The 26,162-nt window shown below is 42.4% G+C and overlaps 1 protein-coding gene across 2 annotated transcripts in view; it reads left to right on the top strand.

The window, feature by feature from the left end:
* The window catches only part of LOC308467711 (putative helicase senataxin), a 228,626-nt gene extending 202,938 nt beyond the window's left edge, over positions 1–25,688 (top strand). The window contains exons 23-26 of one of the 2 annotated variants that reach the window (XM_080989412.1): positions 20,042–20,140; positions 21,882–21,969; positions 24,106–24,259; positions 24,407–25,688. In XM_080989412.1, coding sequence (XP_080845538.1) covers positions 20,042–20,140; positions 21,882–21,969; positions 24,106–24,259; positions 24,407–24,411 — 346 coding nt within the window. In that variant the 3' untranslated portion in view covers positions 24,412–25,688. Of the gene's footprint in view, positions 1–20,041; positions 20,141–21,881; positions 21,970–24,105 lie in introns of both variants that reach the window. The other variant, XM_080989411.1, reaches the window with a different exon arrangement.
* Positions 25,689–26,162: the final 474 nt, after the last annotated feature.

Genomic DNA, 26,162 nt, shown 5'->3' with positions numbered 1-26,162 from the left:
GGCAACTGTGCCCCTGAAGGACCAGATGCACAGCCTGGGAGTCATTTTGAACTCACAGCTGTCCATGGAGGCGCAGGTCAATTCTGTGTCCAGGGCGGCTGTCTACCAACTCCACCTGGTACGCAGGCTGAGACCCTACCTGCCCGCGGACTGTCTCGCCAGAGTGGTGCATGCTCTAGTTATCTCCCGCTTGAACTATTGCAATGCGCTCTACATGGGGCTACCTTTGTTTTTTTGTTTTTTTAAAAATAATATTTATTACTTTTCCAACAATTTAAACACTACAAAAAAAATGAACAATACAATACAATACAAAAACACTACATAACACTAACACATTAAACTAACAAAACAAAACAAAAACAGTTTAGAACACATCAAACAATTTCAATATCTTATCTTTCATTCACTTATTTCAACGACCTCCTCATACCTCCCTTTTTGTATTCCACTTCTATTAATTGTTTCAGCAATTCCTTTCCATCTTCCTCTGTTTTCTATCCTATAATTATCTTAACACATTCTAACCTTATTTTTCCCTTTAATACTCTATTAATCTATTTGTACTTAATTCCTTATAACATTTCTACTAAAGCCATATAACTTCATTCCAACATATAACAGCATTCCTCTTTGTTTTTGTCTTAATCCTTTAACTTAATATATTATAACTTTGGATTCTCATCTGTTAACAATCCATTTTTACGTACACCTTTATAACATTGCTGCTAAGACCACTTAATTTCATTCTGACATCATTCTAACATTCATTAATTTTGCAATATTTTTGTAAATAGTCTTTAAATTTCTTCCAATCTTCTTCCACCGACTCTTCTCCCTGGTCTCAGATTCTGCCAGTCATTTCCGCCAGTTCCATGTAGTCCATCACCTTCATCTGCCATTCTTCCAGAGTGGGTAAATCTTGTGTCTTCCAATACTTTGCAATAAGTATTCTTGCTGCTGTTGTGGCATACATAAAGAAAATTTTGTCCTTCTTTGGCACCAATTGGCCGACCATGCCCAGGAGAAAGGCCTCTGGTTTCTTCAAGAAGGTATATTTATATACCTTTTTCATTTCATTATAGATCATCTCTCAGAAAGCCTTAATCCTTGGGCAAGTCCACCAAAGGTGAAAGAATGTACCTTCAGTCTCTTTACATTTCCAACATTTATTATCGGGCAAATGATAGATTTTTGCAAGCTTGACTGGTGTCATGTACCACCTGTATATCATTTTCATAATATTCTCTCTTAAGGCATTACATACCATAAACTTCATACCTGTGGTCCATAACTGTTCCCAGTCAGCCATCATTATGTTATGTCCAACATCTTGTGCCCACTTAATCATAGCAGATTTCACCGTTTCATCCTGACTATTCCATTTCAACAGCAAGTTATACATCTTTGATAAAATCTTAGTTTTGGGGTCTAACAGTTCTGTTTCTAATTTTGATTTTTCCACCTGGAAGCCTATTTTCTTGTCCAAATTGTATGCCTCCATTATCTGATAATAATGAAGCCAATCTCGCACTTTGTTTTTTAGTTTCTCAAAACTCTGCAGTTTCAATCTATCTCCCTCTTGTTCCAGAATTTCCCAATATTTCGGCCATTTGGCCTCCATACTGAGCTTTTTCTGAGCTTTCGCTTCCATCGGTGACAGCCACCTTGGGGTTTTATTTTCCAGTAGGTCTTTATATCTTATCCAGACATTAAACAATGCTTTCCTGACAATATGATTTTTAAATGCTTTATGTGCTTTGACCTTATCATACCACAAATATGCATGCCATCCAAATACATTATTAAAACCTTCTAAGTCCAAAATGTCTGTGTTTTCAAGAAGCAGCCATTCTTTCAGCCAGCAAAAAGCTGCTGATTCATAATAAAGTTTAAGGTCTAGCAGGGCAAATCCACCTCTTTCCTTTGCATCCGTTAGTATTTTAAATTTTATGCTAGGCTTCTTGCCCTGCCAGACAAATCTAGAAATATCTCTCTGCCACTTCTTGAAGCAATCCATTTTGTCCAAAATTTGCAATGTTTGAAAGAGAAATAACATTCTAGGCAATACATTCATTTTTATCGCAGCTATACGGCCTAGCAGTGAAAGCTTCAAATTTGACCAAATTTCTAAGTCTTTTTTCACTTCAGCCCAGCATTTTTCATAGTTGTCTTTAAATAGATTCCCATTTTTAGCTGTAATGTTAATCCCCAGGTATTTCACTTTCTTAACCACTGTTAAACCTGTCTCATTCTGAAACCTCTCTCTCTCAATCGCAGTTAAGTTTTTCTCTAAGACCTTTGTTTTTAACTTATTCAATTTAAATCCTGCAACCTGACCAAATTCTTGAATCAATTCCAAAACCCTTTTAGTACTAGATTCTGGCTCCTGTAATGTCAATACTAAGTCATCTGCAAATGCTCTCAATTTGAACTGTTTAGCTCCGACTTGTATACCTTTAACCAATTGGTCCCTTCTAATCATATTCAGCAGGACCTCCAGGACCGATATAAAAAGCAATGGGGAGATTGGGCAACCTTGTCGTGTCCCTTTTTCTATCTTAAATTCCTCCGTCACCACGTTATTTACAATTAATTTAGCCTTTTGTTCTGAATAAATTGCACTTATACTGTTTTCAAAGCCTTGGCCTACCCCCATCCCCTGTATGTTCTTTTTCATAAAACTCCAAGAAATATTGTCAAAGGCTTTCTCCGCGTCCACAAATATCAAAACTGCCTTGGTATTTATATTCACTTGTAGCTTTTCTAAAATATTGATTATGTTTCTCACATTGTCAGACAAATGTCTACCCGGGAGAAAGCCTGCTTGATCTTTATGTATCTCTTCCATTAGGACTCTTTTTAGTCTTTTAGCCAAAATGTCTGCAAAGATTTTATAATCCACATTGAGCAGTGATATGGAGGGAGGAGCCAACATGGCGCCGAGGTAAGACGCGCTTACCGGTGCTCTTCGGACTTCTTTTAATCTTCTTTTAATCTTTTATACTTTTATCTCAACTGACTCAGTCAGTTTTTGAAGTATTTTATAATTGCTGCAGCCGCATACTATGGAAACTCTTTGAGAGATTTGGCCCTGCTCCAGACTGCTGCAAGCTGCTCTTTGTTTCTCTCGTATCAGCGGGCTGGTTTAAGCTGCTAAAGGAGTTGAGAACGCCATTATCTTAATTGCGTGTCAAGTGTTATGTTATTTTAAGAATCGTATAATCTCTGGCCTGAGGAAAGCATGGGTCAGAAAAAACGCTTGAGAGACTTTGACGAGCCCCTATCATCCCCTAAACCAAAACTATCAAGGTTGGTGCCACACCGGAATGGAGGAGGGAGTGACCACGCCGAGCAATGCTTTGCAGTGGAAACCCAAAATCGCTTCCAACCTCTAATTGATTTAGAAGCTACTCCGATTCCGATGACTCAAAATGTTTCAAATGTAAAGCCTGTAAAGGAGAATACGAAAGAAAAACTCTCATCGCAGGAAGATGGTTTGGCATCTGTTATGGGGGAGTTCCCCAGTTGTGAGCAGTTACACTTAGTAATTAAGACCCTTCACTGTATTTTTAAAAGGCTGGACGAGGTATCTTCACAATTATCCAATATCCTGCTGAAAATCGGAAAACTTGAATCAACAACACAATCTTCAGTTTGTGAGGTCAAAAACTTATTGCCTCACCCCCATTCAGATAAAATACTGGAGACTAAAACTAAATATGTCTTAAATTCCCAATTGAACAATCAGATATTAACTTTGCAACCCAAGAAAAGTTGCCTTTCTGTCAGGTCGGAAATAGGAAGATGGTCAACGCTAGAAGGAGCTAAAGACTGCTTAAGCAAACTTTTAAAAATTAAGAAACATCAGATTGACCTATATGCTGTGATGCCCCTTCCCCGGCAGACCAACTTCTTGAAGGTGATACTTGCGTTCCACTCTGAAAAGATACCATCTATTATTGTTAGGAGGAAAACGCTTTTGTCCATGGCCGACATTGTAGCAACGAGGGTTTTTACAGACAGCAAGATCAAACCCCTTCTAAATAGGTGCCCTGGCGGTGAGGACATTAGGACAAGAGACTCTGCCTTACTTCAAAATACTGTCAGGCCCAACCGCGATGACTCTGCAGCGTGCCATCCGCGACCAAACTCGATACCCTCTCAAACTGCTATATATGAGGATGATAATCTGCAGACTGCCCTCGACGAAAGGGAACTTATTGATTCATTCAGAGCCCTCCCTCCGAAAGAACAGTCGGTGATGATGCAAAGATTTGACACGCTTAAATCTCAGCTTTTGCAAGTCCAACATAGAGGGGAAGATACTAACGATGTCTCAAATAATCCCACTTGGGCCCACCGGACAGAAGTGGTTGACCTTCTTCAGCTCAGCCCCACTCTGAATTCAAAAACCATCCGACAAGACTCAAATCTTCAAGTTGCTTCTGCAGCGTGCGCTACATCACGAGACGACCAGGCTCTGCCATCCTCACTGAACCTTCATCTATATTCATCAACCAACATACCTAAGGACGAAATTCTGATTTCCCTGCTTGACTCAAATCCCTCTTTAACTCACTCATCTATGCCAGAGCTAGAATCTTCTCCAGTTTCGTCCAGATATAGAAGTAGTCCACAAGTGATGCCCCTGAGAGAGTCTTCCGCAATTTCCACCTCCGTGATGCCCCCTCAATTACCTCCTTCAAAGGAAACTGCGAATGTTACACCTCGGGACCCGCCGTCAGAAACGATTGAAGACCCGATGGGACGCATCAATAAAATAATCCGAATGTCGGATGATAAATCTGCGAGAGGGTCTACCCTGACGGACTCAATTTCCCCCTACCTGGGTATTTCTCTGTCAAGTTGTACCAAGAATTTCGAAATGAAGAGACTTCCTGTTCAGAGATCTACTTTCAGTGGATCATCCACGGTGTGCCAACAGTCGAACAAATTGTTAAAAACTTTAATTTGCAGGGCGCCTCACAGTTACCATCTTCCCAAAGTAAAATAACTGACTTTTTTGTTACATCTTCAGTCTTTAACAGAGAGTCTGCCCCCCCTCCGTTTTGACTGTTAAAAGAACAACATAGAAGTCCCCAGCTAGCAGTCCTAAGTTGGAACATTGCTGGCTGGAAAAGGAAAAGATTAGATCCCGAATTTCTGTCCTATATAAACTCTTTCCAGATAATCCTTTTGCAAGAAACATGGGAAGAAGATAAAATAGATATAAATGGCTTTGAACTGATATCACTTCCAGCTATCCCCTCCCAGAAAGGTGGCCGGTCCAGAGGCGGTCTTGCAATCGCCATATCACTTAAAATGAGAGCTAAACTCTCGCTAGTTCATACCTTTCCTCCTTTTGCTTTTACTGGTCTGATTTCAAGTGAAAAATTCTCACTATTAATCACCAATGTTTATCTTCCTCCAGGTGGTCTGATATCAGACCTTCATTATAGATGGGATTCTCTGGAAGATCATTTATTGGCATGCTATGTTAAGTACCCTAATATTCCATCGATAATGGGTGGTGACTTCAATGCACGTACAGCTGCCAACTGGAATGGGATAATTAAGGCCAAGTGGTGGGTATCTCCCCCCTACCCAAAATCTGATTTAATCTCTTTCACATCAAGAAGATCTAAGGACAACAGAGTGAATGAGGCGGGAGTCCTTCTTTATCAATTGGCCATTCGTATGAATTTGAACATTCTAAATGGCAACTGCCCTCCGGACGCGCCAGGTGAATTCACTCATTTGGGCACAACATCAAATAGTGTCCTAGATTATCTTCTAGTCTCAGAAGACCTATTTTCAAACTTCTTTTATCTCAAAGTAGATAATGTACAATCCAGTGATCACCTACCTCTAGCGGCCAAGCTAACGCTTGACTGGCACCCGGTTAGCGGAACACACCCAATTCATGTAGGTTTAAATGCCACAGCTCAAGTAAGAGGCATTAAATGGTCCATGAAACAGGCCCAAAAATATGCAGAATTCTTCCAGAGGAATAGCTCCGAATCCCTTATTGTTTCATTGGCGGAGCTGTCTGAACCAAATAGGATACTGGAGTGGTTCTTCCACTTCTCTGCAGATTTAACTAGCTTCTTTACGATGCCGGCTCACCTGGCTAACCGAGATCAACCCAGGTTCGGTGCACCTTGGTTTGATGCCAAATGTAAGCAAGCTAGACTCTCTCTCTGTTGTATCTACAACAGATATAAAGCCTCTGGAGCTGAAACTCTCCCCCCAGAGTACTTGCAGGCCAAAATTGCTTACAAACAGGCACAGAAGTCAGCCAAGCACGAGTGGCAGCTAAGACGTTGGCAAGCGCTGATTGCTGCCTCTAAGCTTCGCAGCTCTCGCGGTTTTTGGAATTTAATCAACAAAAGATCGAGGAAATACCCATTGACGGTTATCCCAGCCCCGACATGGGAACAATTTCTAAGAAAATATTTCTCCCAGACAGACATCTCTAACATCCAATCTGATACTCTCTCAAGTCACTTGCCCATATGGCCAGATACTGACCCGGAGGAAATAGTAGATTTAATTGCTAAACTGAAAACTGATAAAGCCCCAGGGCCCGATCTGATCCCGGCGGAAGCTATTAAACAACACCCAATATGGTGGGCTAAAATTCTTGCAAAAATCTTTGATGCAATCAATGCCACGGGCCAGATACCTACATCATGGAAGGAGTCCATCATAATTCCTATATATAAAAAAGGACCACCAGAGGACCCAGGAAACTATCGTAATATCAGTTTATTATCAATCATCGGAAAAATCTACACTCGCTTCTTGCTAACCAGACTAACCCAATGGGCCGAAGATTCCAATCTGATAGGCCATGAACAGGTCGGGTTTAGACCAAATCGCGCTTCTATTGACCATGCTATAATTCTATATCATTTGGCGCGGAAGTATTCTTCCCCTACTCATGGTCTTCTATGTGCCGCTTTTATAGACCTGAAGGCGGCTTTTGACAGTATCTCTAGAGAGCTGTTATGGGAAAAACTGGCAAAGTGGGGCATAGAAAAAAGGCTGTTGTGGCTATTGATTAAATTACATGAAGGGACGGCCGCTAGGGTGAGGTTAACACCTGAGGGCGATCTCACAAACTCAGTTCCAATAAACAAGGGGGTACGACAAGGGTGTATCCTTGCCCCCTATCTTTTTAACCTTTATATTAGTGACATGAGGACGCCCCTAGCTGAGGCCCAAACCTCCATTCATGCACCCAGGCTTGCAGACTATCGCTGCCCCTTATTATTGTACGCTGACGATGCGGTGATCCTCTCTTATTCTCGAATCGGTTTGAGGAGGGCCCTTAAGATTTTTGCATCATATTGCCAAACAAATTTACTTACTATTAACCATTCCAAATCTAAAGTCCTAATTTTTTTCCAGGAGTCGTAAACTGTATAGATGGGAACTTGAGGGGAAGCCAATTGAACAAGTTTACAAATTTCAATATCTAGGAATTTACTTCCAGTATAATATGGGATGGAAAGCGCATATCACATATTTACAAAACAAGGTGAAAGCCCTTATCTACGCTCTACTACGCTTCTTCTTTACTGAGGGGGCTATGCATGTTCCATCCGCCTTAAAAGTTTATAGTGCAAAAGTGGTTGCAACTATGGCCTATGCGGTCCCTTTATGGGGCGCCTTTGTAAACCTCTTGCCTCTGGTGACATTGCAAAATCTTTTTCTAAGACGCCTTTTGAAACTACCCTCCTGTGTAAGCAACTCTGCCATTCGCTTAGAACTTAAGACCCCCTCCCTTGAGATTCTGATGTGGAGACATGCCTTTAATTATTGGCTGTCCCTTTGGCATAAATTGCCAAACTACCATCTTATTCAGTGCCTTTGGAGAGATGAATTCACCAGCCCATGGGCAACAAAAATCCATTCCAAACTGTTGTCTTATGGAATCTCTCCTTCCGATATACTTAATTTAGATCTAATTACAGCTAAAAAGGTCATCAAACAAAGACTGGAGGAGGTAGATTTACAACAAAATCTTACCACAGGTGGAGGTACATGTTCCCCGATATACCAGGGCATTACATCTATGTCCCAGATACCTCGATATCTGTCTACTTTATCGGCTGCGTCGCATAGATTCGCATTTGTTAGAGCCAGATTTAATGTGTTCCCCTCAAATGTGCTGAGCAATAGATTTTCTAACGGTAAAATCTCTGTTTTGTGCGCATGTGACAACAAATCGATAGAATCCCTTTATCATATCTTGTTTAATTGCCCCTTATACAATGTTCCCCGATCAAGGATCCTGAGTTCAATCATTCTGGAAATTGCTGCTAAACCACCTGAATTACATCTAGCTTATCTACTCCAGGACATTGACTCTTATAGAACTTTACAGGTTGCTAGATTCCTGATCTCAGTTCTGTCATATAAAAGACTTCATGGAATGCTGCATGACTATTAAAAATTCAGTAAACTCTATGCACCATCTTTATCTTCAAGGCCATAACACGGTACATTTAGAGATTATGCGTTGAAATATTTTAGTTGATATTTTAGATTGTAAAATGCTATTGATTTTATCTATTGATTTTTATCTATTGATTTGTTTTACCTTGTGGGCTTATAGCCGAATAAAGTATTATCTATCTATCTATCTGAGCAGTGATATGGGGCGGTAGTTCTTAAGCTGGGTCTTTTCAGTCTCTTTTTTCTGTACAAGTGTAATATACGCTTCTTTCCACGACTCTGGTGCCCTTTTCTCACCCATTATTTCTTTACAGACTTCCTTTAAAGGTTGTACTAGCCATTCTTTCAAGGATCTGTAGTATCTAGAAGTCAGTCCATCCGGTCCTGGAGATTTACCTAGTTGCATATTCTGAATGGCACCTTCTACCTCCTGTTCAGTTATTTTATAGTTCAGCATTAATTTATTTACTTGAGAGATTTTTTGTAATCCATTTGTTTTCCAAAATCGGTCTACATCAATTTATTTCTGTGGCCCTTGTGTATATAGTTGTTTAAAGTACCTCTGGAATCAATTTCTAATCTCAACTGGGTTCTGTATATTCCTTCCTTCCACTTCTAAATTTGTGACAGTATTTAGTTTTTGTCTTTTTTTCATTTGCCAAGCCAACAATTTCCCACATTTATTAGCCGACTCAAATGTCTTTTGTCTCATTTGTTTAATTTTCCATTCTATCTCCTGATTCATCATTTTCATGTATTGTACTTGATGTAACTTTATTTCTCTCCAAATCTCTTGCGACTTTGGTTTTGCTCTCAATTTCTTTTCACTTTCCTTTATTTTCTCCAATATTTTATCCTTCTTCTCATTTTGGATTCTCTTCTTTAATGCATTCTGTTGTATCAAGAACTCTCTTATAACAGCTTTGCTTGCGTCCCAGATTACTCTTTTTTCAACATTGGTGTTCATATTTATCTCAAAATAGTCTCTCAAGGTTTTTTGGGCCTTCTTAATCACTTCTTCATCTCTAAATAAGGTATCATTCATCCTCCATCTGAAGGAACCGGTTGGTGTTAGTTTCATCTCCATCTTAACAGCATTATGGTCGGAGCAGGTTTTCGGGCAGATTTCCGCTTTTCTTGTCTTTGGTGCCATTCCTCTAGTTACCCATATTTGGTCAATTCTTGTCCATGTCAGTTTGGCTTCAGAGAAGAAGGTTCCCTCTCTGGCCAAGGGATTCTTTGTTCTCCAAATATCAACTAAGTCCAAGTTGTCTGTCATCTCAAAAAAGGTTTTCGGTAGTCTACCATCCTTAGTGACTACCTGTCTTTGTGCCTTGTCCATATGTGTAGATACCACTCCGATCATATCTCCCATCAAAATCACATTATAGTCCAAATAGTCCATCAAGGTCTCATGCAACTTTTTAAAGAATTCAGATTTCCCCTCATTTGGTGCATAAACTCCTACTATTAAGAATTTCTCTCCTTGTATTTGAATTTCAATTGCCACAAATCTTCCTTGGACATCTTTGAAGATAAATTTCGGTAATAGTCTCTCCTTTGCATAAATCACTACTCCTCTTTTTTTAACTTTATCCGAGGAAATAAATTCCTGGCCCAGTCTTTTATTGATCAATACTTTCCTGTGTAGCCTTGTTACATGTGTTTCCTGTAAACCAATCAAGTCCAATTGTTCCTTTTTTAATAAATGAAACACAGATTTCCTTTTCTGAGGGGAGTTGAGACCATTACAATTCCAGCTTAATAGTTGCAGAGCCATGATGTAGTTACTTTACTTCTCCTCCAACTGCACCAAGTGCCTGTTCCTGTTCTGTCGGTGGTATCACCTTATCCAGGCGGTCTTTTAATTCAAAAGGTAGTCTTGGTATGTCTAAAATTCCTCTTTCTAGTATTCTTGACTCTTCTCCAGCTTCTTTCTGCAGGTCTTCTCCATGGTCTCTCAAAAATCTTTCTTTGTCTTCCTCTGATCTTATTTTTATCTTTCTTCCTTTGAAGCTAAAGGAAAGGCCTTGGGGGAATTCCCACCTAAAGATGATTTTGTTGCTTCTCAGCAGGGCAACCAGATCTCTATAATTGGACCTAAGGTCCAAAAGATATTTTGGAATGTCCTTAAATATCTCCACCTTTGACTGATGTATTTCCAAAGTCTTCTGGAAGTGCAGACTCAAGATTTTGTCTCTCTCCTCTTTTGTTCGGAGGGTGATCAAACAGTCTCTCACCCTGTTCTTCTTCCCTCCTCTTCCAAGCCTGAAAGCACTCACTATCTTAAAATTATCCTTCTCCAAATCTGGGTTCCAAAAGTCTGCAAATTCCTGCGTAAGAAAGTCAGTCAAGTTGTCTTTCTCAAGTTCAGGTACGGCCCTGATCCTCAAATTCGTTTGCTTCTCCTTCAATTCAATCATAGACAATATTGACCTGTGGTCTTCAAGTTGCTTGTGTATCGGTGGTATCTTCTCTTCTACAGCAACTGCTATTTCCTTTGCTTCTTCAGCTGTCTTCCGGGTCAAAATAGATTCCTGTAGCAATTTCTCAATAGTTTCTGTGTTAGTATTTACCTTCTATCCCAAATTGTTGATACTTGTGGTATTTTGATCAATTTTAACTGATGCTTCAGCTACTTGTTTACTTAGTTTTTCCAGAGATTCATTAATTTTACCTAGTGCCTGAGCTAAAACATCTTCGGATGCCATTCCTTTGGGTTTAGATTGTGCCAATGCAGCCCCTGTTGGTAAGCCAGAAGGGCCAGATGTTGATGCTGTTCGCTGCAGCCCAACGTCTGGGCGAAATGATCTACCAGACCTCGTTGTTTTTGCCTGAAGCAAATCTGTTTTCTCTTTTCCATTTGCCATAACACTCTAGATAAGGCCCAAGGTCAATCCCACGACCAGAATTTGTTTTGAAGTGGAAAATCCCCCTGGCCCAGTTGTTATTGTAACAGTTTCAAACTTCCTCTAGGGGGACGCAGTAGCAGTCCGAAGTTGTTACCTTAAAAAAAATAACCTTTTTTCTTTTAATCCCCCAGTTCACAAAATAGACGACAGTTTCAATTTTCAGTTATTTTCCAGTTACTTTGAAACCAGGAGAATCATAGAATCATAGAATCATAGAGTTGGAAGAGACCACAAGGGCCATCGAGTCCAACCCCCTGCCAAGCAGGAAACACCATCAGAGCACTCCTGACATATGATTGTCAAACCTCTGCTTAAAGACCTCCAAAGAAGGAGACTCCACCACACTCCTTGGCAGCAAATTCCACTGTCAAACAGCTCTTACTGTCAGGAAGTTCTTCCTAATGTTTAGGTGGAATCTTCTTTCTTGTAGTTTAGAAGCCAGCCAGAAATATTGTATCCCACTTGTATCTCACTTGCAGAGTTATCTGTCAAAAAGTACTTTCACCAACAGCGCATTTCACAGTACGGCATTCTTATTGTTCATTGGCAACCCGTTCCCAGGTTTTAAGCGGTGGATTTTAGCTTCCTTTTCTCTCTTTTTACAGGGAAATACAGTTCACACCTTTCCCCCCTCCTCTCCTGCAGTCAAGGGGGGAAATCGCTTGTTTTGATGATAGAATTATAGTCCTTTTCAAGCGTCTTTCAAGGTTTTAGCTTACAAGTTCATTGCTTTACTCTATTTACAAAGAACGGAAGGCAGACTTCCTGTTTATGCCTCTCCGCTTCGGTATCAAATTACTTCTTTATTCTTTGTTCTCCTTTATTTCCCAAATTAGCCTACTCACGGATAGTTGTTTTGTAGTCAAATTGTCACAGGAAAAAGGTAGCGCTCTCTGGTAACGGCTGTGCGGCTTCGCTCCACGGAAGAAGCAGTTGACTCACAGCACCGCGCCGCTTCCCCGCTTCACTCCGGAGCCCGTAATCGGACTCCTTTGCAGATTGGGGGGGGCGCAAAAGGTGCCCGCCGAGTCCCATGGTCACAGGCTTCACCCGCCTGTGATTTTTTCAAGGGTCCCCGCTTCGCCGTAGCGGAACAGACCCGATTTCCGTAGAGCTGGTCCCTCCAGATCAGAGGGAGTCCGCCATTACCGATGGCACCACCCCGGAAGTCTAGGAAGTCCAAAATGTCTGTGTTTTCAAGAAGCAGCAATTCTCTCAGCCAACAAAAAGCAGCTGATTCATAATAAAGTTTAAGGTCTGGCAGGGCAAATCCACCTCTTTCTTTGGCATCAGTTAATATCTTAAATTTTATTCGAGGCTTCTTGCCCTGCCAAACAAATCTGGAAATATCTTTCTGCCACTTCTTGAAACAATCCATCTTATCCAAAATTTGCAATGTTTGAAACAAAAACATCCTTGGCAACACATTCATTTTTATCACAGCAATTCGGCCTAACAATGATAACTTCAAATTTGTCCATATTTCTAAATCCTTTTTCACTTCAATCCAACATTTTTCATAATTATCCTTAAATAAATTCACATTTTTGGCAGTCATGGTAACCCCTAAATATTTCACTTTCTTAACTAATGTTAGTCCTGTCTCCTCCTGAAACTTCTCTCTCTCATTCACAGTTAAGTTTTTCTCTAAAACCTTAGTTTTCATCTTGTTCAACTTAAAACCTGCTACCTGTCCGAATTCTTGAATCAGTTCCAATACCCTTTTAGTACTAGATTCTGGCTCCTGTAAAGTCAATACTAAGTCATCAGCAAATGCTTTCAATTTGTACTGTTTAGCTCCCACTTGTATACCTTTAACCTCTTGGTCCTTTCTAATCATATTTAATAAAACCTCAAGGACCGATATAAAAAGCAATGGAGAAATTGGGCAACCTTGTCGTGTCCCTTTCTCAATCTTAAACTCTTCTGTCACTACATTATTCACAATTAATTTTGCCTTTTGTTCTGAATAAATTGCACCTATACCATTTTCAAAACCTTGACCTACCCCCATCCCCTGTAGATTCTTCTTCATAAAACTCCAAGAAATGTTGTCAAAGGCTTTCTCTGCATCCACAAATATCAAGACTGCCTTAGTATTGATATTCACTTGTAGTTTTTCTAGAATATTAATTATATTCCTCATATTATCAGACAAATGTCTGCCCGGGAGAAAGCCCGCTTGGTCTTTATGAATTTCTTCCACTAACACCTTTTTTAATCTTTTAGCCAAAATATCTGTAAAAATTTTGTAATCCACATTAAGCAGCGATATGGGGCGGTAGTTCTTGAGCTGTGTCTTTTCAATCTCTGTTTTCGGTATAAGTGTAATGTAAGCTTCCTTCCACGACTCTGGTGCCTTTCTCCCTTCCAATATTTCATTGCAGACTTCCTTCAATGGTTGTATTAACCATTCTTTCAAAGATCTGTAATATCTTGAAGTCAAACCATCTGGTCCTGGAGATTTACCTAATTGCATGTTCTGGATGGCCCCTTCCACCTCCTGATCCGTTATTTTGTGATTCAACATTAGCTGTTTTTCCTGAGAGATTTTGTATAGTCCATTTATTTTCAAAAATCGATCAATGTCCATTTCTTTCTGCTTCTCCTGTGTATAAGGTTGTCTGAAATACCTCTGAAAACACTTCCTGATCTCCACTGGGTTCTGTATATTCTTTCCTTCCACTTCCAAATTCGTAATAGTATTAAGTTTTTGTCTTTTTTTCATTTGCCAGGCCAACAATTTTCCACACTTATTTGCCGATTCAAATGTCTTTTGCCTCATCTGTTTAATCTTCCATTCTCTTTCCTGATTCATCAGCTTTGTATATTGTACTTGGTATAACTTTATCTCTTTCAGGATCTCCTGTGACTTTGGTTTTGCTCTCAGTTTCTTCTCTCCTTCCTTTATTTCCCCCAGGATTTTGTCCTTTTTTTCATTCTGAGTTCTCTTCTTAATTGCATTCTGTTGTATTAGGAATCCTCTCATAACCGCTTTGCTTGCGTCCCAAATTACTCTTTTTTCCACTGTAGTATTCATGTTTATCTCGAAATAGTCTTTTAGAGTTTTTGGGGCCTTCTTGGTCACCTCTTCATTCCTAAACAAAGTATCGTTCATCCTCCATCTAAAGGAACCAATTGGAGTCAATTTCATTTCCATCTTAACAGCATTATGGTCAGAACAAGTTTTGGGGCAAATCTCCACTTTGCTGATCTTCGGAGCCAATCCCCTGGTTACCCAGATTTGGTCAATTCTTGTCCATGTCATTTTAGCCTCAGAGAAGAAAGTTCCCTCTCTTCCCAGAGGGTTCTTCATTCTCCAAATGTCAACTAAATCCATATTTTCAGTCATGTCAAAAAAAGTTTTTGGTAGTCTACCATCTTTGGTGACTACCTGTCTCTGTGCCTTGTCCATATTTGTAGACACCACTCCATTCATATCTCCCGTCAAGATCATATTATAGTCCATGTAGTCCATCAGAGTCTCGTGTAGCTTCTTAAAGAACTCTGATTTTCCTTCATACATGGGGCTACCTTTGAAGGTGACCCGGAAACTGCAATTAATCCAGAATGCGGCAGCTAGACTGGTGACTGGGAGTGGCCGCCAGGAGCATATAACACCAGTCTTTTTTTCTTTCTTTTTTTTTGAATTTTTTTTATTAACAATTTCAACATAGCAAATTATCTAAGCAAATCATCTTGGACACGGGGACTTGTAATTTGTAAAAAGATGTTGACAAATGTTTATTTAAATAAAGTTCTATTTATCCCTTGTGAAAAACAAAAAAAAACAAATCATCTTCCTTATTCCCCCCCCATTTTTCCCTCCCACCTCCCCAACAAACCCTCCCTCCCTCCCCCCTACGACTTCCCTCAGCTCCTCTCTGATTTCTCATCCAGTGTTAACTTTCGCATATTATAAAACTGTATACATCCTTATATTATCTATCTTCTATGTTATCCCTCAATAAATTTGTGTATGTTTATTCAAAACCTGCCAGGGAGTCCAATTCATTTTGTTGTTTTTTTAGGTAATTTGTAAAAGGTTCCCATTCTTCTTTGAGGTCACAGTTGTCCTTGTCTCGTAGTTTGCATGTCAATTTCGCCAGTTCTGCATAGTTCATCAGTTTCTCTTGCCACTGTTCTTTTGTCAGGATTTCCTCATTCTTCCATCCTTGTGCAATCAAGACTCTTGCTGCTGTTGTCACATACATAAATAAGTTATTTCTTTTCCTTGGCAGGTCTTTCCCTACAATCCTTAACAAAAGTGCTTCTGGTTTTTTTACAAATGTTAATTTAAGCATTTTCTTCAACTCATTATATATCATTTCCCCAAAATTTTTAATTTCTCTACATTCCCACCGCATTTGGTAAAAAGTCCCTTCTATTTCTTTACACTTCCAGCATACATTTGACCCGGTTTTATACATTCCTGCAATCTGTACTGGTGTTATATACCATCTATACATCACTTTCATATAATTTTCTTTCAAAAGAGAACAGTCTGTAAATTTTAAATCTATTCTCCACAATTTAACCCAATCTTCAAATTGTATATTATGTCCTATATCTTGTGCCCATTTGATCATGACCGATTTCACCTCATCTTTTGTTTCCCATTCTAGCAGAATACTATATGCGCCGTACAGCAACTTCACTTTTCCTTCTATCACTTCCTTTTGAAATCTAGAAGTAGTATAACTAAATCCTTTCTTGTTGTCTTCTTTGTATATCTTGTGTAATTGCTTGTAATGTAACCAACTCTGAAAATGATCTTTTATTTCCTCATACTCTTTTAGCTTCCATTTTCCTTCTCGGTCCTTTAGTAAATCACTGTATGTAAGCCATTTTCCTTTTTTACCAAGTGGCTTGAGCAGCAAAGCTTCAAGTGGTGAGAGCCACCAAGGTGTCTTTTGTTCTATTAAATCTTTATATCTCTCCCAAACCCTCATTAATGATTTCCTAATTATATGATTATAAAATCCTTTATGTACTTTTCCTTTCCCATACCATAGATATGCATGCCATCCAAATCTATTATCATGACCTTCCAAATCCAATGCTTCTTGCTTTTCCAGCTTTATCCAGTCCCTAATCCATACCAAACATGCAGCCTCATAATACAATTTAAGGTATGGGAGGGCAGGCCAAACCGCCTCTTTCTTTTGTATCTGTAAGTAACTTATACTTTATCCTTGGCCTTTTGCGCCCCCCCCCCCCCCGATAAACTTTGAAATTTCCTTCTGCCATTTTTTAAGGCAATCATCTTTTACCATTACTGGGACTGACTGGAACAGAAATAGCATTTTTGGCAAAACATTCATTTTTACCGCTACTATTTTTCCTAGCAGGGAGAGGTTCATTCTGCTCCATAATTCTAAATTTCTTTTTATCTCGAGCCACACTTTTTCATAATTATCTTTGTAAATATTTATGTTTCTTGATGTTAACCATATCCCTAAATATTTGACCCTTTTATGGACTTCTATCTCGATATTTTGCTCCAACTCTTTTTTCTCTTCTTCCTCCAAACTTTTGACTAATAATTTAGTTTTATTCCTATCTACTTTAAATCCTGCCACTTCCCCAAATTTTGAATCTTTTCTATAACTCCAGGGAGAGATTTTTTTGGACATATAACACCAGTCTTGAAAGACCTACATTGGCTCCCAGTATGTTTCCAATCACAATTCAAAGTGTTGGTGTTGACCTTTAAAGCCCTAAACGGCCTCGGCCCAGTATACCTGAAGGAGCATCTCCACCCCCATCGTTCAGCCCAGACACTGAGGTCCAGCTGCGAGGGCCTTCTGCTGGTTCCCTCACTGCAAGATGTGAGGTTACAGGGAACCAGGCAGAGGGCCTTCTCAGTGGTGGCACCTGCCCTGTGGAATGCCCTCCCATCAGATGTCAAGGAAATAAACAACTATCTGACTTTTAGAAGACATTTGAAGGCAGCCCTGTTTAGGGAAGTTTTTAATGTTTGATGTTTTATTCTGTTTTTAATCTGTTGGGAGCTGCCCAGAGTGGTGCCCATAATAATCAAATGCGACCCCGCAGAAACCAGGCTCCCTGGTTTACTGAGGAGCTCCGGAAAATGAAGCGGGACCTCAGACGGCTAGAGCGAGTAATGGCAGGGTGCCCGCGACGGAGCCTCAAGAACATCTTATAGGGTTTTTATGAAAACCTACGAGATGGCAGTGAAGGCCGCTAAGAAGTCTTACTTCTCGGCCTCCGTTGCATCCGCTAGCTCTCGCCCGGCGCAATTATTTAGTATAATTAGGTCTTTAACGTCCCTCGAGGGACAGCCAAATTTAAATAACAATTTGACACACAGCTGTGAGGCATTTGCAAGCTTTTTTGCGGAGAAGGTCCTGTTGCTCCACTGTGACCTCCCTGCCAATTTGGATACAATAACGGAACTGGAGGCCCCTCGACTGTCCTCGGGTCCAGTATTGGACCACTTTGACCGGATATCCCCAGCCAATGTGGACAGACTCCTCCGAGCTGGAAAGCCCACCACCTGTCCTCTTGACCCGTGCCCGTCTTGGCTGATTAGAGCGTGTCCAGACGAGGTGCGGACCCCCCTGGGGGGTATCATCAATTTGTCCCTTGGCACCAGGACATTCCCAGGGGAACTGAAGGAGGCAGTGGTGCGTCCGCTCTTAAAGAAAACATCATTAGATCCCTTAGATCTATCCAATTACCGCCCGGTTTTGAATCTTCCATTCCTGGGTAAGGTGATTGAGAGAGCGGTTGCTGAACAGCTTGGTGGGTTTCTGGATGAAACATCGGCTTTGGATCCATTCCAGTCCGGCTTCCGCGCTGGTCATGGGACCGAGACGGCTCTGGTCGCCCTAACAGATGATCTCCGCAGGCAGCTGGATCGAGGTGGGTCGGGGCTGCTGATTCTTCTAGACCTGTCAGCAGCTTTCGACATGGTTGATCACGAACTTCTGGACCACCGCCTTGCCGACGTGGGGATCCAGGGCACAGTCCTTCAGTGGCTGCGCTCGTTTCTCTCTGGTCGGGGACAGAAGGTGGCGCTTGGGGGGAATTGTCATTGCGCCACTCCTTGCTGTGTGGAGTGCCTCAGGGTGCGATACTCTCCCCGATGCTTTTCAACATCTTTATGCGCCCCCTCGCCCAACTTGTCCGGAGTTTTGGGCTGGGCTGCCATCAGTATGCTGATGACACCCAACTCTATCTGTTGATGGATGGGCATCCTGACTCGGCCCCAGACACACTGATCAGATGTTTGGAAGCTGTGGCTGGATGGTTATGTGGGAGTCGGTTGAAGTTAAATCTTTCGAAGACAGAGGTCCTTTGGCTGGGTCGGGACGATATAGGATTGGGGGGGCAACTCCCATCTCTTACAGGGCCGCAATTAGTGCCAGCACTGTCCGTTAAGAGTTTGGGTGTAATCTTCGACACCTCCCTTTCCATGGAGGCGCAGATTACAGCTATAACAAAGATGGCATTTTTTCATCTCCACCAAGCTAAGCAGTTGGCTCCTTACCTCTCTCGCCCTGACCTAGCCACTGTGATCCACGCGACGGTCACCTCCAGACTGGATTATTGTAACTCGCTCTACGTGGGGCTGCCCTTGAAGACTGACCCAGAAACTCCAGCGGGTGCAGAATGCCGCGGCAAGACTCCTTACGGGGTCCTCGCTGCAAGATCACATTCACCCGGTGCTATACCAGCTGCACTGGCTCCCGGTGGAGTACAGGATCAGGTTTAAGGTGCTGGCTTTAACCTTTAAAGCCCTGTACGGCCTAGGACCCTCATACCTACGGGACCGCCTCTCCTGGTATGTCCCACAGAGGAACTTACGGTCTTCAGACAAAAACATCTTGGAGGTCCCGGGCCACAGAGAGGTTAGGCTGGCCTCAACTAGAGCCAGGGCTTTTTCGGCTGTGGCTCCGATCTGGTGGAACGCTCTGTCACAAGAGACTAGGGCCCTGCGGGACTTGACATCTTTCCGCAGGGCCTGCAAGACAGAGCTGTTCCACCAGGCCTTTGGCCAGGGCACAGCCTGACTCCCTCCTTTGGCAATCTTCACAGAACTCTAGCCCAATGGTTGCCATCAATTTGATTTGAATTAATTTTAGAATGAAATGGTTTCTAATGTTGCATTATTTTATTGTTGTTAGCCGCCCTGAGCCTGGCTTCAGCTGGGGAGGGCGGGATATAAATAAAATTTATATTTCAAACGAATCCGCAAGCTAGCTTCCAATGAGGGGAATCTGCTCTGCTACATCACTTACTAGCATGAGTGAAGGAAGGATAATACTTATTCAATATATCCTTTCCTACTATCCTTAACATTCCCACAACCACCCCCCCCATCTCATTTGTTCTTGCAACAGCAGTGTGTAAAATACAGGTTATATTCCCATTTTACATTTGAGAAAAGTGAGGCGCAACAGCCCGCCTACTGTCTCAAGTAATCTCTCCAATCTACCATGTGCTCCCTCGCTTGCTCTCTCACTGTTTACATAGTTTTCTATTTCAGACAAGAAGTGTGGAGTTTTCTTTAACTTCATAAAAGTGTGGTTTGTTTCCTTTTCAATCAGTTTCACCTCTCTTTTGGGGATGAGTGGTGGTGGTAAAGAGAGAAGTGTATTTAGGATGGCACCATACGACATTCCTTTTCTCTACAGAGTTGGGGAAGTTGACCTCGTGGATGGGTTCCACGGCCGTGAGAAGGACTGTATCATTGTGTCCTGTGTTCGAGTGAACAGCATGCAAGGATCAGTTGGGTAAGACTTTGCTGTCATAGTGCGAGGTGACAACTGAGGTGCCTCAACTTGGCAATTCTGACACTTAAGATGTGATCCTTGGGGTGGTCAAGTATGTGGGCCACTGTCCACAATTCAAGGTTGGAACAAGGGGTGTTGGAGCCCCTATGGTGGTCTTGTACTCCACTCTTGACCACCTGTGATGCCCGCAAGGGATCTTATGAGAGGAGTTCCCAAAGTGTGGCACTCTGGCAGGGCCAAGGCTGTGTTAGCTTCCTCATTTCACCTCCCTTATCCCAATGAATTTACAATTCCTTATGTTGGCGAATCTGGGAGGGGGCTTCCACTGTATCTAGCTGGAGGGGGGGGGAGAAGAGGGGGCCTCTAACCAGTGGTAGCAACTCTTCTGGCTCTTCCAGAAAAAAATAGCAGGATGTGAAAGTGCCTGCCTGTCCCACAACCCAAAAACTGTGTGTATGTGCCCTTCTGTCAAACTGCCTGGAAGGAACCTAATGGCAGTCTAGGGTAGCACACAATAAAAGCCAGATCTTGAAGCCAGAAGTTCATATTGTAAGTGGAGGTGCAGTGTGTGTTGAAGGTGAGGGGCACTTTGTCAGCTTACAACTGAACTATATATCTGGGAGGTGGGCGAACAGGGAAGTTGAGGGGTTGGCAAGGCCAGAAGGAAGCATTGGGCTTTGGGGCAGAATGGAGGGCAGAGTGCAGACACCCTCTTGCCTCTCCTCTTCTGTAGCTTCAGATGGGTCACAAAATGGGGAGCCCCTATCAGAGGGCTCCTGGCTTCTATGGGTCCAGTGCTTTTAGATGCGCCCCAGAAGAACTGCTGTTCAAGTGTCAAGGTGGGAGTCGAGAGCAGGTCAGGAATAACTCACAAGGGGCTGAAATCAGGCAAGCAGGGTTGGACTTCTTTTTATTATTTTATTTAAAAGTTGGGGGGGGGGTTAGAAGGAGAAAAAATTTCACTGTTGTGCTAATGATGCATTTCTGTTTTTCAAGTCACCTGAATCACAACAAATAGTATTACTCCACCAACAGGTTGTGCTGGATAGGCAGCTGAAGGTCCTGACGTGGAATGAAGCTGGTTTCCACCACCAGCCCACTTCCTTTCCACATGTTTTTTTTTATGGTGGTGGGGGTGTCTGCGCTTGGAAGCCACATGGTGGCGGGTAGGGAGCAGCTGAAATTGCAAAAGCAGAGCATGGACAGATTTTAAGATTTATTCCTCCTTGGTGGGAATGCCTGAAACTTTTTTAAAGCCTTTGAAATTTAAACAGGGATTTAGTTGAACCCCACAGTGGTAGCTAGTAGGGCACTGTGGACATAGCTGCCCATCCTGAGCCAGCCTTACATACAGGGTTTTTTCCCATCCCTAGGTGTCAGAGGCTTTATGCTGTCAAGCCGGCATAGATAAAACTCCGGGCTCACGGCCAGTTCCAATCTATTTGATTCATTGACAAAGTTCAAAAGTACATCTCCAGTGTTTCAATTAACGTCCGACCCCTTTGGCACAGTTGCCGCGTCTGCTCCCCCCCCCCTTTTTTTTTTACCCAGCATGCAAGTCTGCGGAAACCCCGCCCCTGACTTCCTCTGTGTACAGAATGACTTGTTCCAGGCTCATCCTCCTCCCCCCCTGCCTCTGACTCGCTGTCAGATGACAGGCTGCTAATGATCTCTTTAGGCTCTCTATAAGTGCTGGTTTCTGTTCTTAAATCTTCTCCCGTCTTCCTCTCCCTGACACTAGGTTTCTGAAGAGTCTGCAGCAACTGAATATCACCATCACCCGAGCCAAGTACAGTCTCTTCATCCTTGGACACCTGCAAACGCTCATGGTACGTGGAAGAAGAAATAAACACCTTTGTGGAGGGTTAATGGTGGTGTCCTGGGCTTGGCCCAAAGACACCTGGATTTATACACACACACAAACTCCCCATATCACCTCCAAAAGCTATAAATCAAGCCTACTTCATAGGGTTGTTTGGAAGGAGAGCATAACAGGATTCAGGGGTGCCCACAGGATTTTCTGAGCACAGTACCCTGTATAGATTGGGCCCTCTGCCCACACTTGCAAAAGAGGGCACACGTTGGCTCTGCTGGCTGTGGCAAGTGGGAGTTGTAGTTCAAAACATCTGGAAAGCATCAGGCTGGCCAAAAGGTGTCGTAAGTAATTATGTATTTTGAATCAGCAGTGTTAGGGGAAATATTGGGCAGCATTTGCTTATTTATTGAATTTATGTTCTGCCCAAATGAGCCCAGTGTGGTAAACATGCCACACACAGAATAAATGTTAAAGCATTCTAAAAACAGCTACGATTAAAAATCTGGGGGGGGGGGGGGGACCTTTCTCTCATCCAGTGATCTCAGCATTGCTATGAACAGTGTTCTTCAACCACCAAAAGTGCCTGGCTAAACAAACATGTTTTCAAATGCCTCCTGAAAGCCAATGATGAGGGAGAAAGGCATAGCTCCCCAGGGAGGGCATTCCACAAAGAGGGAGCCACCACTGAGAAGGCCCTGTCGCTTGTGGGTGCCCAGAGGAACCTGAAACTCAGGTTTCATAAATTATAAAACAATTAGGTTACTTTAGGTCTTTCCACAATTGAGCTTAAACTGGCAATACTATATTCCAGAGCTAAGGAAGCTCTGCTGCCTCCCAGTGTTGCTGGACTACAACTCCCGTCTTCTGACCTTTAGCTATGCTGGCTGGGGCTGGTGGGAATTGGAACCCAACAACACAGCTTCCCCACCACTGCTATTTTTCATGCAAGACCAAGCATGGCACTTCAGGGGGTGGACCATTTGATCTGATCCACCAAGGTTGTTCGTGAGAGGCTGTAAGGGCAGGGACTGGGAATCCTACAGCCCTACAGATGTTGTACAACTCCCATCAGCCACAGCCAGCATAGCCAATGGTCAAGGGATGGTGGGAGATGTAGTTAAGCAGCATATAGAGGGCCACAGAAGTTCTCCACTCGTCTCAGTGTTTTAACATGCCAAACTGTGTGGTGGGGAGGGTTTATTTCAAGCAGAGAAAGGGATCGGGTTCTCTACCATGCCAGTTGCTTCTGCGCCATCAGACTCTTCTCTATCCTGACACTTTTCTCCCAGCCAGGCTCTTGGACTGGGAGTGAGCCCTGTCGGGAGAAAAGTAGGTGGAGTGGGGGAGACTTCAGCACCCTCTTTCCCATCCTGCCACTTTTCTGTGTGAAATCACAATCACTCACATACGTATGCACTCAGTCTTATTATGGTCACTTTTGTCAGTCTTGTACTGCAATGACTTTGCCACTAGAGGGCCTCCAATCCAGATTTCTCCATTTGGAAGTCCTGGTGATGATGGTTTGCTGTTGCTCCTGTAAAGTGGCAGAGTTGTTAGTGGACTTGCATTAAACAATACTTGTTTCTCTGTCACTGGTGGTTCTATAGCTGCAGTGAGGAGGGAAGAATAATTGTAGCCTATGTACAAATATATCAAAAATCGAAAGGAAGTTCTGTGTCCTAATTTCTACTGACACCCATTATTAGTGGTCTTTAGTATTTCAGATTAATTTAGCCAGTCTTTTTCAAGCTAAGGTCTCCTCCATTTTTCCTTGTGGAATGCTGTTGAGAGGCATACTCCAAAAGCAGATGGAGCCAGAGACCCACACAATCACACTCGCCCTTTCCTGCAGTGCAACAGAAGTTAGAAGAATCTCCTCAGAGGGAGCAGGTGGGATTGACAAGTTGAAGGGTGGTGGGCTGACTGGGAATGCTGGGGGGGACTGATTTGGTCACCAGGTTCCTGTCCCTGCCTTCGAAGAAAAGAGAACTGGGAGCAAGCTACAACAGCCTCTACTTTGAGGCAGCAGGATTAACTTCGAATCCATGAATTTTCCCAACTCTTGTTTATAAACCATCACTACCGCACCTGCCCAGTCTCCTGTCCTAATAATTTATTGTTTCTTAAAATAAAATAAAAACCATTGTAGGAAAATGAAGATTGGAGTGCTTTGATTCAAGATGCTCAGAAAAGAGGTGCCATCATCAAGACCTCCAGTGCCAAATACAATGTTCCTTGCTATGCAAGTGATGCTAAGAAGATCTTGAAGCCCATGGCAGTCCAGCAGAGCCAAACAAGGACAGGTGAGTGCAGCATCTGAGTTGCATGGAGCTCCTGGACGACATACCTGGCAATACTCAGCTGGTGCTCCTGCTCCAGGAAACAGTGAGGCATGGCCCTTGCCAGTATCTCAGGATTCCTCTTCCCTAAAGCCATTCTTTCCTACACAGGCTAAACCTGTCCAAGAGCTGGCCAAAAGATCCAGCAATGAAAGTGAAGGCCTCAGATGAATTGCTGGAAATCTAGGCCCCCCTTGATGCCAAGCGACAGAGGACAATGCAGTAGCCCCACAGTCCCTCCCGTATACTCAGAACCTTTTATTGTGGCTGCTGGTGTACTTTGCTCCACAGCCTTTTCCTGGATTGCAAGGTCATCTGCCTGAAAGATAATGCATTTTGAGTGATTGTTTTCTATATCATGGAGAGTTAGGCAGCCTGCTTCCTGTGCTGTAAACTTCAAGAAATCACACACTGTAAATGTTGGGTGTAGTGTATATCTGTACGGCATGTAGAGAAACTTATCTTTTAGAGGTGAAACAGGCCTGGCTGTGGCCACAGTTAAATCACATGCCCCTGGGGTGAGTGTCCTGACATGTGCCTCGTCACATGCAAACAGCTCACCATGAGAGTTTGGCTTGCTGGTGTCTCAGGTTAGCATGTCCAGCCCTCATTGGGCCAGCACGCCTGGGTGAGTGCTGAAGTTGTTCCTGCTGCCATATTTCTTTCTGGCCCTAAAATTTAATTTGGCAAGAGCGACACCACTTATTTCTTAGTTCACATTTTTATTCTTTTGTATACATGATAAAAATATTTATAGATAATAATTTAAAAAGAAGGCACTGTGTACATAATGTTGCAACAGGGAACATAGCAGGCATTTCATAGAAGTGATTTGTGCAGATTTCTGCAAGTGTAAAAGATGAAGATTTCCTTTTGCATTGGATCTGCTGCCACTTAGGAGCCAAGGAGCCATGGGCCAAGTGCATCCTCACATTGCAGCCTCCCCGACAAATTGACATCCAGCAGTCTGGCAAGATGAGCTTTGGCAGGAGAGACTGTAATCTAACCTGGTGCCTTCCAGATGTTTTGGACTACAATTCCCATCAGCCCTGGCCAGCTGTATGACGCTGAAACTGATGTGAGAGCGCAAAACCTTCACTGACTGGGGCTGATGGGAGTTGTAGTCCAAAACATCTGGACAGCATCTGGTTGGAGAAGTTTGCAGGCTGGAGAGGACTGTTGTTATGATTATCACTGATGTTTTGGAATGTGTTTCTAATGTACATCGCCCTGAGATCTTTTGATAAAGAGCAGTATATAGATCAAATCATTATTATTACTACTACTCTGACAGTTAATTCTTGGTTTCCTTCACATAGAACAGGAGATCAAAAAATGCTATTCAGCAAAGTGTTCGAGCAGCATTAACATTTTGGTACAGCTGTCTGCTTCTTCAGTGTAATAGCTGAAATGTAAATTTAAAAGTACATTTACATTTTTTGAGAAAAATAAAACCAAAAGTAATGAAATACAAATTGTTTTCACAATATGTTCTGCTTTTTCTGAATTGTATGTGTGTTGGCCTCAGAGATGATTTTTAATAGAGAGGAGTTCCCTTCAGCTATTTCCCTCATGCTCTCTCTTGTGTCCAACTTGTGAAGTAACCTCAGTGGCCTTACAGCTGTTTAGTGTGCTGTACCCAAGGCGGTAAGGTCAAAGGAAAGGAGCTAGACAAAGAATGATCCAATAAGTCCTCAACGGCAGAACAGGCGGATGATAATGGTATGCTACAATGGCTGTGAGGGCGGATGAAGGCTGCAGCAGATAAGAATCTACTGGTTGTCGTGATTACTCAGGCCATCAGAATAGAGGCTTACTGCGAAGACAGCACGTTGGTCAGCGTGCACTGATCTACACACACAAAACA

Source organism: Podarcis pityusensis (genome assembly GCF_964106645.2).
Source record: "Podarcis pityusensis genome assembly, chromosome: W".
Lineage (NCBI taxonomy): Eukaryota > Metazoa > Chordata > Lepidosauria > Squamata > Lacertidae > Podarcis > Podarcis pityusensis.
The sequence above is the reverse complement of the archived record's forward strand: the minus strand, read 5'-3'. Positions and strand labels throughout refer to the sequence as shown.